Below are 13,206 nucleotides of genomic sequence, written 5' to 3'. Positions count from 1 at the left end.
AGTAAAACATATAGGCGGGCGCCACACTGCAGGTGGGAGGGTAAGAGGATAAAAATGATGAAGTGACGGTGCATAGGGCGCGCCTAAGGGCGCCCCATTGCTAATGCTAGGGCTGGCAAATCGTGCGGATTGGGTCGTTATCGGGTCAACCTGATAATGACCCAACCCAATAAGGCCTAACCTGAACCCGACCTGTTAAGGAAACTGTAAATCCGAACACGAACCCGACCTGCTACCTTCAAATCCGAACACGACCCGCACCCGACACGAACCCGTTATCGACACGATATAATATGGGTTGACACGACACGATAACAACCCGAACCCGATATTACACGATTAAAACCTAATATTACACGATTAAACCTTAATTTTAACATAATTTACACAATTAAAATTTGTTTTATACTATTTAAACCTAATTTGTAAGAAATTAAAAAATTAAATTAATATATATTTTTTTAAATAATAATAATATTTTTTCTTAATGGGTTACCCGTATCCGACCCGCATCCGACCCGAACCCAACCCGAAATTATCGGTTCTTAATGGGTCAACCCGATAAGGACACGGATCCAATAAAACTTGACCCCAACCCAATAATTTCGTGTGGATTCGTGTCAGATTATCGTGTCGTGTTGAAAATTGCCAGCCCTAGCTAATGCTCTTAGGACACAAAGATGGACAATATTAATTCTTATATATCAAAATAAATTAATTATTTTAATAATTCTCTTTCCACCCCTAAGAATTAAACAATTTTGAAATAACAATGTTTTTAATGCTTAATTGATAAAGTAAAATAAAGATAAAAAAAATAACAAGTATTATTAGTGGAGATTAAAATCCACCTTATTAAAGAGAGAAAAAAATCACAATTTAAAATTAATCCATTTTTTAGTGACAGATTCAAAATGACAAAAGAGTATATATTTTAAAATAAAATTTATTATTAAATAATACTCCCTTATTACAAATATTTTTATAAAACGTGATTAGCTGATCACACAACCTGATAACCACACACATTACCAACCTCATAATTCATCACATGAACTTCCACAACGGTAATTTAAGAACATATACAACAAGTGACACCGAAGTTGGTAGTTGACAGAGTGTTCAGATTCTTTTAAGAACAAAAGCACAAGAGAAATTATATAACCAGTAGGACCTTGAAACAATACACAATTTACATCTTTCGCGCCTCACCCGTAGCAACGAATTGGATCGTTGCAGCCTTTCTCAGATGATTGCCTGAAACCGAATCGGCCACCCTTTGCAAGGTATTGCTGGTGATACTCTTCAGCTCTGTAAAACTTCTTGGCAGGCAATATCTCAGTCACTATCTTCCTGTTCAGAAGCTTTTGTTGCCTGTCCCTCGATTCCAATGCTGCTTTCTCTTGTTCCGGTGTGTAGAAGTAAATCCCAGATCTGTATTGAGTTCCTACGTCGTTCCCCTGATTTTTGACACCATTATGTAAGAAATCAACCATTTTCAAACAAATATTAAGATAGCTTAAGCAAGCAAAACCATCAAGGGTGTGTTTGGATTGAATAATTCGAGAATGGATTTCTACAGTTGATTATGAACAGTTAAAATTTATTTGGCAAATAAAACTATGGATTCAAATTGAGTTTTACTAAGGCAAGCAAACCAGCACTACACAACACAAATGCAATGCACACTGTGTGCACCGATAAACATGACCCAATTTTAAATAAAAGATAAATTCTAACTAACACACACTAAGATAGAAGTATCAAGAAGATAAACAGGCCACAGCTCCTTCAGATTTGATCGATATCAATTCCTCCCATTCCGAAAACAGCGAGTCAGAATCATCCTTGGAGGGTCATACTCAAACAGCCAATATATAGCACCACAAAATAACTAAAGAGGGATGAACGAAAACACGTGCAAGCCAAATGGATCTGTAAACCCATAGTTGCAAGCCGTGCGAAGATCCACAGAACTTGTATGGTATGCTTTGGAGAAAAACGTTGCACCGGAAGGGGCATGGATTGGGACAACAATGGTGGAACAGCGGACAGCTGTAGTAGGGGCAGGGGCTGGGATTGTGTGGGCAGATCATCAAGGCTGGATGAAAGCATGTGGGATGTCGCGGCAAACTTAGAATTTGTAACGGTAGGGTGGGCCGATGGCATAGACACGGGAGGCAATGTCATAGCAGGCTTAATGAACAAAAAGGTGATACTCTATGGTTAGATTCAGCCGAAGAGGCAGCTACGGTCTGGTTGGCTGGTGGATTGACTTGAAGGAAACTGAGGAGCTGTCGGAAGCAGGGGCGTGGCCTCAGGTTGGGTAGGAGCAGGGGTTCTATTCACTGTGTGAATAGCTCGAAGGCTGCCTTAAATACCTGCATCTTCAAGCACAATTATCTGCATCGTTGCTATCGAGGACTCAACCGCATTCTCTGAGTCAAGGTTCGTAACCATCGTCACGTACCAAATTGTTGGAGGTAAAAGACGGACTGTTGGAAATTCACTGAACAGAACAGAGAATGCGAATAACAAAAACTAAATTGAACTACTCGAGTAATCAAGCAGAAAATAAATACAAACATAATGCCACCTCTGTAGAGGGCCATAACAGCTACTCGATGGACTCAACTATTATTCTCGACGCCCATTTCAAACCTCCAGAGAACAACTTATATAGACCTCTAAACCTAATCACAATAGGATTCCTAAAGATAAATGTGATCCCAAAGATAAACATGCCACAACCACAACTCATTTAAATTTGATCGATATCACTCTACCTCTCTCCTACTTTAGCAATTTTGCATTAACACCAATGCCATCCACTACCAAGACTATACGCAGTGGACGGAGGGAGTATCTAATTAAAAATGCAACTTGCCTATTTTTCTAGGTGGATCAGTTTCTTCATATGAAGGAGTTCCAAGCAGACCTTAAATTGATTAGGACACCAATTGTGGAAGACAAATTCGCATTTTGAGGCATCACATTCTTGTGGTTAAGGAATTTAACAACTATGCTTATGTTAAGATACAAACAAATTGAGGCAAATGAGTGCTCTGTTTTACAATAGTTGTTATCTTTATTGATAACAAGTAAACAGATGGCAATTAAAATAATCACATTGATAACATAGCCAACCAAACAGGACTAGATCAGAGAAAAGGGGCTTTCAAGGCTTCAAGCACATAAACATTTCACTTGATGACAATATTCTAACTAAGCGCAAGCCACCACCAAAACTGATAGGGGTAAGATGCAGTAAATTAGTCTTATTAATTAGATATTTCTTTAGTGGTTGTTGAGTTGTATTTATTAGTCAATTCTTTATTATTATGTTTATTAAATAATATTAAGTTGTTAGGTTCAATTAGCTTCTTATTTATAGGGCTATGTTTCCTAAGCTTCATTCATTCAGAAATATAATATAGACTTCGGAAAATAAGTTGTGGCCTCTTCAGAGGAGAGTCTGTCTCTGTTTCTTGTTTGTTCCTTTTATGTTCTTCACATCATCTTAGTCATCTTCACTCTATAAATTGGTATGACCTGCAGCACAACATGGCTTTGCTTAACAGAGTTTGGTTGCCAAGCCCATCTTTTTCGTGGGTTTTGATTGTAACTGCTTTTCACCTTGCTGGTATTAACTTGCTGGTGCACCGTGCACTAGTGCTGCCATGAGATGAAAAACTTTGGGATGACGCTAAGACAATTTTCTGACATGTTTTGACATTTTATGACATTATTAATTACTCCCTCCGTCCCTCTGTAGCAGAGTCATATTCCTTTTTCGGTTGTCCCACTATTGCTGAGTCATTTCCTATTTTGGCAAAAAGCACCAATTTTTCTTCTCTCTTACTTTATTCTCTCTTCATCTCTCTACCTTTTTCCTTTCCTACTTTATTCTCCATTCACTTAACTCACTTTTAACACAATTTCATAAATCTCGTGCTGAAAAGAAACGCCTCTACTACAGAGGGACGAAGGGAGTATTTCATAGCGTTGAGGACAAGGTTGCTTTGAGGGCTTTGCAAATGATAGGGTTGCAGTAGATTAGTCTTATTAAGTAGATACTTTCTTTAGTTGTTGTTGAATGCTATTTTATTTGTCGAGTCCTTATTATTATGTTTGTTTTCTTAGGTTATATTATTGTTAAGTCAAGCCAGTAAATACATGGAAGCAGGGTTTCATTGGCATTCAGTTTCTTATTTATATGGCTATGTTTCCTATGTTGCATTAATTCAGAAATAATAATTTAGACTACAGCAGATACTGTGTGGCCTCTTCAGGGGAGAATTCGTTTATGTTCTTTTGATTGTTTATTTTTGTTCTTTTCATCATCTCAATCATCTTCCACTCTGTCAGAAACTCAAAGTTCATTTGGATAAAAAGGAAAATATTTTTATTTTATGGTTGGCATGCAATTTATGATGACCTAGACACTTATGATATTCAATTTCATAATACTAAAGATTGATAGCATACAAGTCATCTTTACTGGCCGTGTCCTCAGCGGGGCGTTTCGAAGCGGCGGGCTTGGATTTGGTCTTCCTGTTTGATTTCGGAGTCTCTTCGACTGGCTTCGCGGCGAGTGGCCTGACTTCCGGAGCGTCGGACTCAGACTCCGTTTCAGATCCGGAGTCCTCTTCGTCGTCGGAGGAAGGGTGAGGCAGTGGCTGCGGGAATCTGAGGCTGTGGCTTATTTTGGGGAGGGGTGGGGTCGAGATCGGCATCGGATTCCTCCTCGCAGGAGCTTCCTTCCTCGCTGAAATCCGATTCGGATTCCTCAAATATGTTCACGGGTTCACGGTTTTTAGCCATTTTTTTTCACAGAGAGAAAGTAGGGTTTGCGGGGGTGGGAGAATTGTGAGAGACGGCTTGGCTTGTGTTGTCCGCAAATTCGCCACCGATGGCGACGGATAGCAGTGGTATGACTCCGGCATTGGCTGGTAGGGCGCGTGAGGTGGCTGTGCGGCGGTGTACAGCCAGGGTTGGTCGGGTGGATCAGGTTCGGGCCGGAGTAGAGAGTGCATTGCTGCTACCCTGCGCTCATGCGCAACCCATCGGGTCTCGAGCCGGGCGAGCCTAGCTAGAATATTCTCCCACGTTGCTGCTGTTGAATTCCATTGCAAGCCTTCAGATGCTTGCGATATCTCGCACCATGAACGAAGATTGACTTCGGCCATGAGTTCGTCAATGAAAGCACCACTTGTTAAGGACTTACTCCTTAACCTCGCACGAATTCCTCCGTGAGGTCGCGGGAACGCTTGCCCGTCGATCGCACACGACAAGAACTAACGTTTGTTGTTTGAAGAAGAAGAAACTAACGTAAATTATCTTATTTCATTGATTGAATAGGAAAGGTTCCACACATATTTATAATATGTGTGATACGATAATATCTTAACAATAAAGTGTATCAAATCTAATAATATCATACGCAACAAATATGGTAAATCAATACTAACTTAACAATAAGATATGAATATTTTTGTCTCGTATCATTCTGGGACTACGATAGAATATGGATGGATAAGTGGCAGCCAGAGTATGTTCAAGGTGGGAAAACATGCAGAAAAAAGTCCTTAGTTCCCGAGAGAGACAAAAGATGATTCCTATCTTGAGTACACAACTATAATGCACAAGATCTTCCTCGAAGTCCCAATCCAAACATTTTAAACAAGATCACCCACACACACCTAAACATCACCTGCACAGCTCTCTCCCTCTTGTTGATTTATGGAGCCTGAAAGTACTGAACACAGGCCACTCTCCTGACCCGTTATATGCCCGTTTTATTAGAGTTGGATTAGGTTTAAATTGTTAACATAAATGGACATCATGTAATTGGATTTGTATCTGAAAAAACTATAGTGAGAAATCCCTAGCTTGGCACACCCCTAGAGACATGACTATGCGCGTGATTAACACAAACTCAAACTCAAACTCAATTCAGCATAAACGAAATGAAGAATTTAAGCTCAATTCCACAGAAACGAAATGAAGAATTCAAGCTCAATTCCACAGAAACGAAATTAAGAATTCAAGGTCAATTCCACAGAAACGAAATTAAGAATTCAAGCTCAATTCCACATAAACGAAATGAAGAATTCAAATTCAATTCCGCATAAACGAAATGAGGAATTCAAATTCAATTCCACATAAACTCAATTCAGCAATTAAACGGAGAAGAAAGTGAAAAGGAACCTGGCGATTGGGAGTGGTGGGATCATGCCTTTCCCAAAAAGCATCAAGCAGCGTATCATAGCTGCACTCCTTGGGGTCGTACTGAACGCGGACGACCTCGGAGTGATTGGTGGTGCCGGAGCATATATCCTCGTAGGTCGGATTATGCAAATAGCCCTGCGTGTAACCAACCTCGGTTTTGGTGACACCTGGCACCCTCTGATAGGCGAGCTCGGGCCCCCAAAAGCAGCCCAAACCGAATTGGGCGAACTGCTGGCCAGGAGCGGGGATGTCGTCGTCGGGGCCCTGCGCTATGGCGGAGGAGGAGGATTCGACAGAGGAATCGGCGGCGGAGCGGAGGCCGAAGCCAAGCTTGTTGAGCCAGCTCATTCTGAGGGGAGAGGGTTTGACGGAGTGGAATTTGGGAGGAGAATTGAAGGGTTTGAGATTGGGGAAGGAGAAAGGGGGTTTGAAGAGGGAGGAGAGTGGGGGTGTGGCTATGCTCATGGTAGCTGTCGTTTGGAGCAGCATTTTTTTTTGTGAGATGGCGTGTTGTTGTACACGTCGATATTGATAGGAATGATTGTTTAGTAGAGATCACAAATTCTTTTTGCTTTTTTTTTGTCTTATCACTTTGTTTTTTAGGATTTCCCCTATTATTTTAAAAAAATAACAACTATTTTCATGGTTGACCGCTCCGTAAAAATAGAAATTTTTTAAATCTTTTTTATTTTAAGACATGGACCTCATAATCCACTAATTCTATTTTTATTACTTTATATCTTCCTCTCTCTTAGAGCGTCCACTATAAAGTGGACGCGGCTATAGCCGCGAGCGGGGCGGAAGCGGGGCGGTAGGCGCGGCTATTATAGTGGAGGGGGTGTCCGCCGCGAGGGTGAACGCGGCTGGTGGGGGGAGGGCGGCGGACGAGGCTTCGCCGCGAGTGAGGCGAGGACGCGGCGGTGGGTGTATAGGCGCGGCTATAGCCGCGGCTATTATAGTGGCGGATATCCGCCGCGGCTATAGCCGCATTTTTTGAATTTTTTTTTCATTTTTTCATCTATAAATACCACTCCCCCTCTTCCCCCACTCTCATTTTCACAAAATCCATACACCCACTTTCTACAAAAACACTCTCTACAAAATGCACCGAGGAGACGACGAATCACCCGACACTGAGGAATCGGGATATGACAGCAATCCATCTCAGCCGTCGGCCCATCATTCGCCGCCATCGGGTATTGGCGGATATGCTTCTCAGCCGTCGGGATTTGGCGGATATGCGGCTCCGTCACAGCCTTGGAGTTGGAATCAATCTCCACCACCGTGGGCATCGAGTCCACCCCTTCCTCCATCTCAGTCGTGGAGATCCTCACCAACGCCGCCCGCTTTACATCGGAATCTGAGTCGTTCCGCTTTTGGAGATTACCGACCCAACCTAGACGCGCTTCACCTGCCGCGGCCGGGTTCCCCTTTCCAAGCCAGCCAATCTCTGATCATCGAAGCAGATCAAGACGCATTTGATACTATGCTGGGTCTGCTCAGTTCCGGCATCCCAGATACGCCAGCAGCGCGGGTGGAAACACCCGTTCCGACCCGAGGAGGTAGCGGCAGTCGGGGCTCTGGTGGCGGTAGGGGCAGAGGCCGTAGGGGCGGAGGCGGCAGTCGTGGCACCGGCAACGTCGGTGGACACTCGGGCAGCTGCCCCGGCATTGCGAGTAGCGAGGGCAGTGGCGCCGGCGGTAGCGGTGATCAGCCCGAGCGGTCCAGCCGCGGCAAGCCATACAGCAAAGACGAGAGCATTGCCGTGGCGAAGGTGTGGGATTCTATCACTTCGGACCCCGTGGTGGGTACCGATCAGAAGTCGGGGAGTTTTTGGAGGCGCGTCATGTTGGCATACGAGGAATTGAAGCCCGACGGCGCCGAGAAGCGCAACCCAGAACAGATCTGAAAAAAGTTCGGTAGGATACTGCTGGCTACCAAGCTGTTCGCGTCCATATACGAGAACAACCTTCGCCACGCCGAGAGTGGCCGAAGCGTAGCAGATGTTAAGCCTGTCGGAGGGCCAATACCACAAGACGGGCCAGCCGAAGTTCACCTTGTGGGAGGAGTATCTTGTCCTCGCGGATTGTCCGAAATTCAGGTCGATCGTGGCGAACGAGGTGGAAACAGCTCCTGGCCCGAAGCGCACAAGGCACAACCTTGCCCGGGAATACAGCAGTGGGAGCGGCTCGCACGAGTTCGAGCAGTCCGACGAGCAAGTCGAAGAGCCAGCCGCGACTCACATTAGGCGACGACGGCCCATGGGACAACAGGCCGCTATCCGCAAAGCCAGAGGGGTAGAAGTGCCTCACGCCAAACGGCGGCCGCGTCCGGATCGCGCATCCCCCAGTCTGCCCCAATCCCACAGCCCACGGTGCAACCCCACGAGGTATTGGCCAATAGCATAGACGTAACGTTGATGCAACAACTGCAAGACGTATGCAGGTCATACGCAGGTGAAACTGACCCGTACGTCAGGAACGTCTACAAGAGGCTCATCAATCGGCTTGAGAGTCGACTGGGGTTGGTTGATAATGCGCCTGGGGATACCGAGGCCGGCAGCAGCGAGAGAGGAGAAGAAGAAGAAGAAGAAGAAGAAGAAGAAGAAGAAGAGGAAGCCGACTCCGACACCGAGTAGACGGTGCCGGAGTTTTGTGGTTGTATTTTATGTTAATTATTCGTTGTATAATTTTACCGGTTTGCAATACAACGAATATTCGGCCCTAATTACCTCGTATTCTAGTTATTTACACTGCGATTATTTAAATTACACTTGATTGAAACTAAAAAATATTTAAAAATGAAAATTGATTATAAAATTTGGGGGCTATTGGAGTTGTCCACTATAGTGGCGGAAATAGAATTTTGGGGCTATGGACAACAAAATTGGGGCTATGGACAAAAACTGGGGCGGGGCTATTGGGCGTGTCCGCCTTATAGTGGACACCCTTAGAGTATCCACAACAAGGGAGCCTCAGCTGCCACCGACTCCGCAGCGGCGCCGCGGCTCCCTATTGCGGTGGACAGATGGGCTGGGGCGGGGAGGGGTGGAAAGGCCACAGCCGACTACTTGGCGTGGACGGAGCGGGGGGCAGGAGCCGCGGCGGCTTATTGCACAGCCCAGAGAGCCACGGCCGCCTGGAATTCGATTTTTTTTTCTTCATTTATTCTATAAACTAACCCAATCCATGTTCACTTTGTTTTATAAATGTGGAGGTTTAATTTTGTGTTGATTATGAAAATAAAATTTGGAGAAGATGAAGTGAAGAGAGAGGCAGAAATTTAGGGAAGATGAAGTGAAGTGGAGAGAGAGAGAGAGTGTGTATGAATTTATGTGTTTTAAACTAAGTGTTTTAATTTTGTTAAAATACAAAATTGTGCAGGAATAAATTATGTGTTTTAATTTTTTTAAAATTAAATTATGTGTATTTTTCTAATTATTATAGTCCGATATTTTTTTATTCGAGATTGAATTAAAATATGTCAACAATTGATAAAATAATGTGATTTATGGACAAAAAAAAAGTGGTGGTGGACAAAAAAAAGTGGCTTGTCCACCAAAGTGTCCACATTATTGTGGACACTCTTACTTTACTCATTTTTCTTTTCCTCTCTCTTACTTTACCAATTCTTCTCACTTACTTTATCAATTCTTTCTCACTTACTTTACCATTTGTGCATTAAAACTCGTGCCGTTTCAAATGTTTCTATTTTTTGGACACGGAAGGAGTAGTATATATTGAGAGATATCCAAACAAGAATGCATCTAAATTTAAAAATGCAGCCTAAATCTTGTCCATGAGATGATTTAATGGTCAATAATTAAAAAAAACGTGAAAGGTCATTATTAATCAATTTTAGATCATTTTATAAAATTTGGATTTCATGTCATTTTTAGAACATTTTAGGTCATTCTTTATTAAAATGCCCGAAAAAAAATTTAACAATGACCTAAAAATGCCCTATGTATTATTTTGTTATGCATTTCTTTATTTAAATCTAGTTTTGCATTGATAAAAACCCAGTGAATAGTAAAATCTATATTATTGTTAGTATTTAATGGTGAATTCTAATAGTATAAATTGTAAATAAATTGATGTACATGAATAATGTTTCGGGAGAACTTTTTATAAATAGAAATGAGATATTTTTATAAGACGAATGAAGAAAAAAAAGTGTCATTATTTTTATAGGACGGAGGGAGTAAAAATGAAGAAAGGAAAAAAATATACTTATTGAATTTTAAGTTATGTTCATTCTTCAATGAAAAGTAAAGAAGCAACTACATTAGTCTACATACTTAGCTGCAAACGTGGACATAAGTAATCCACCAATTTCTATAACTCTATCCAAATTAAAAAGTGAAGTAGGTGGCATTAACAATGGTGGACCCAAATCTAAGATTTTCAGGTGTGAAAAATAATTATAATGATGGAAATTGGAAAGCTTCAAACTCGACTAATCCTCTCTTCATACTGTTTTCTCAAATATAACCTCTTTATTTTCTAATAAAAAAATTTCATTTTTAATAAAAATAAATTATTTTTGTATAGATATTCTGTTAGTTAGGAATATAGGAGTATTATATAAGGTTTTATAAATTATTACTCCACTAATAATACTTAATTAGTCATATCTATTAAAACAAAGGAATTACCAAAAATTAAATATAAATGAAAATAAAATTACATTTAAAAAGAGCATGTCAGTGTGTATTGAATTAATACAAGATTCTAGGAAATGGTGGGAGAAGTGCATGAAAAAAGACTACTTATATCGAATAAAAATAAAGTACTCTGTGACTAACAAAAATTAAATAGGATTGAAAACATACTGAGAACTTAGTTGGATAAGAGCATGCAAAATTCTGGAAGAGAGAGACACGCATCAAGAGGAACGATCCCAAGCCTCCACTCAAACAAACTGCATTTTGACCATTGAGCTATTGATAAATTTTATTTGTAGAAGTATAACTATAGCATTAAGGAGCACCTTTAGAGTTTAGGGGATACCGTTCATTAAAATATGCCACTCATCCCCTAAGAGGTCTCATAAGTGAGAATAGTTATCCACTTTTATATAGATGAGATAGGACATCATCAAGTCAATAAGATCTTTTAAGAGCATCAGCAATGGCGGACGTCCACGCGGAATTCCCACCGGCGTGCGGGAATTTCATGGCGGACTTCTGACATTGCGCGTCCCAGGCAAGGATACGGAATTCCGCGAAGGAATTCGCAGTTCCACGGGGAATTCCGTGCGGACGTCCGCCATTGCGTTGACGCCCGCGGAATTCCGCTTTTTTCATTAAATATTTTTTTTCGGTTCCTATATATACATCCCATTGAACTTCATTTCATTTGCACCACTTGTATTAACAAGTTTCTCTCTCTCTCTAAAAATACCTTTCTTTCGAATCAACAGTGGAGCACCACGACAGCGATTCCCCCAACCTCGAGCGAGTCACCGGCGCCTCATTTTCCCATCGGCGGGAGTACGCCGATGTCCGCTGGGATGCCTCAAATGCCGGGGATGATGCCCCAGTCTCAAATGCCACCGGGAATGATGCCCGGGTACTACAACATGTACCTGCAGTGGTATGGGATGATGCCCCAGATGCCCGGGGCGAGTACGGGGATGGTGCTCAGATGCCGAGGATGGTGCCCCAGATGTATGGGTCGCTTGTCGCTGCGGGGGGGGGGGGGGGGGGGGCAGGGGGTCCCCCAATCGCCGGTGGACAACGTCTATCGACCCTTTATGGATTTACTGTCGATGGACAACTCGGCGAGCTCTCCTCTCGAGACTCAGTTCGCTGGCGTCGACACATCTCGTTCGAGGAGTTGGGGGCTTTCTCCGGTCCGCGATACTCCCGCCAGCGTACCACCGGCGACGGGGAGGTCAGGGAGGACCGGGCGAATGAGGGGCAGGGGAAGGGGCGTCCCGGTGTATGGAGGCGAGGTGGGGGAGGGATCCAGCGGGAACAAGGGGACCGTCTGGAGCATGGACGAGTGCGTCGCGCTGGCGAAGGCGTGGATCAGTGTAGTGGAGGATTCATACGTTGGGGCAAACCAGCACATCGACCGGATGTGGTGGCGCATTAGCCAAAGCTACCTCCAGTTCAAACCGCAAGGAGGGAAGGCGCACAACGCAGAGCAATGCCGGAAACAGTGGGAACAGTTGAAGAGCCAGCTCAGCCGATTTGTCGGCATTTACACAAACAACCTCCGCTCGGCAACTAGCTGCATGTCTGCCGAGGATGTGAAGTTGCTGGCATATCAGCAGTTCCCCGACGCTGAGAAGGGCTTCGGAGAATTCAAGTATTGGCCGGTGTTTCTTGTGATGCAGTCTTCGCCCAAGTTCACTGTGGGTGTTGAATCTGGCTGGCCGAAGCGGACGAAGCAGTGCTGGTTCTGCGGAACCCCCTCCCCCCCGCCGAGGTAGAGTTCCCCACACCCACATCGTCGGCCCGCCGCCGTCTCCCGGTTGGGCAAAAGTCCGCGGCGCGGATGTCGAGGGAAGCACCAGCGGATCCGCCGAGGCTCAATCGGCAGCACCCCCCCAAAACGATCCCGAGAACCCCTCATTCGCCTGCATCGCCGCACATGAAACCTTGTTACGTGCTATGGTTGAATGACGCCAAGCGACCGACCCCCATTACAGCGGAATCTTAAGCCCCTCCTCGACAGTATGCGCCGCGATTTGGGGTTCGACGGGATGTCGGACGATGACGACGAGGGGGACGGCGGCGCCGACGGCGAGAGGACTGGCGACGAGGTATTAAAGAATGTGTGGAAGTATTAAATTGATAGAGAAAGAGAGTTGAATATTTAATTACAAAGAACAAAAAGTAGTAGTGTATTAGTTGGAGAGAGAAAATTACCAAAAATTAAAATGTGTCATCTTGGTTGGGACAAACTAAAAAGGAAAGTGTGTCATCTTAAGTGGGACGGAGGGAGTACATGATTATCTATCTAT

At 43.6% G+C, this 13,206-nt stretch overlaps 1 protein-coding gene across 1 annotated transcript; it reads right to left on the bottom strand.

Moving 5' to 3' along the window:
• Positions 1–930: 930 nt before the first annotated feature.
• Positions 931–6,756, bottom strand: LOC121810910 (peptide methionine sulfoxide reductase A1-like). The gene is made up of 2 exons (XM_042211648.1): positions 6,211–6,756; positions 931–1,460 (listed from the first exon to the last, which is right to left on the bottom strand). Exons 1-2 carry the CDS (start codon positions 6,718–6,720, stop codon positions 1,209–1,211), a joined length of 762 nt encoding a protein of 253 aa, XP_042067582.1. The 5' UTR covers positions 6,721–6,756; the 3' UTR covers positions 931–1,208.
• Positions 6,757–13,206: the final 6,450 nt, after the last annotated feature.

Source organism: Salvia splendens, chromosome 7 (assembly GCF_004379255.2).
Source record: "Salvia splendens isolate huo1 chromosome 7, SspV2, whole genome shotgun sequence".
Classification (NCBI taxonomy): Eukaryota; Viridiplantae; Streptophyta; class Magnoliopsida; order Lamiales; family Lamiaceae; genus Salvia; species Salvia splendens.
The sequence above is the reverse complement of the archived record's forward strand: the minus strand, read 5'-3'. Positions and strand labels throughout refer to the sequence as shown.

Bases quoted from the DNA above. Each gene is read 5' to 3' on its own strand.
- LOC121810910 (XM_042211648.1), bottom strand. From the start codon at position 6,720: ATGCTGCTCCAAACGACAGCTACCATGAGCATAGCCACACCCCCACTC. The intron at 1,461-6,210 runs GTTCCTTTTCAC...GTCAAAAATCAG, and splicing joins CCACCACTCCCAATCGCCAG to GGGAACGACGTAGGAACTCA.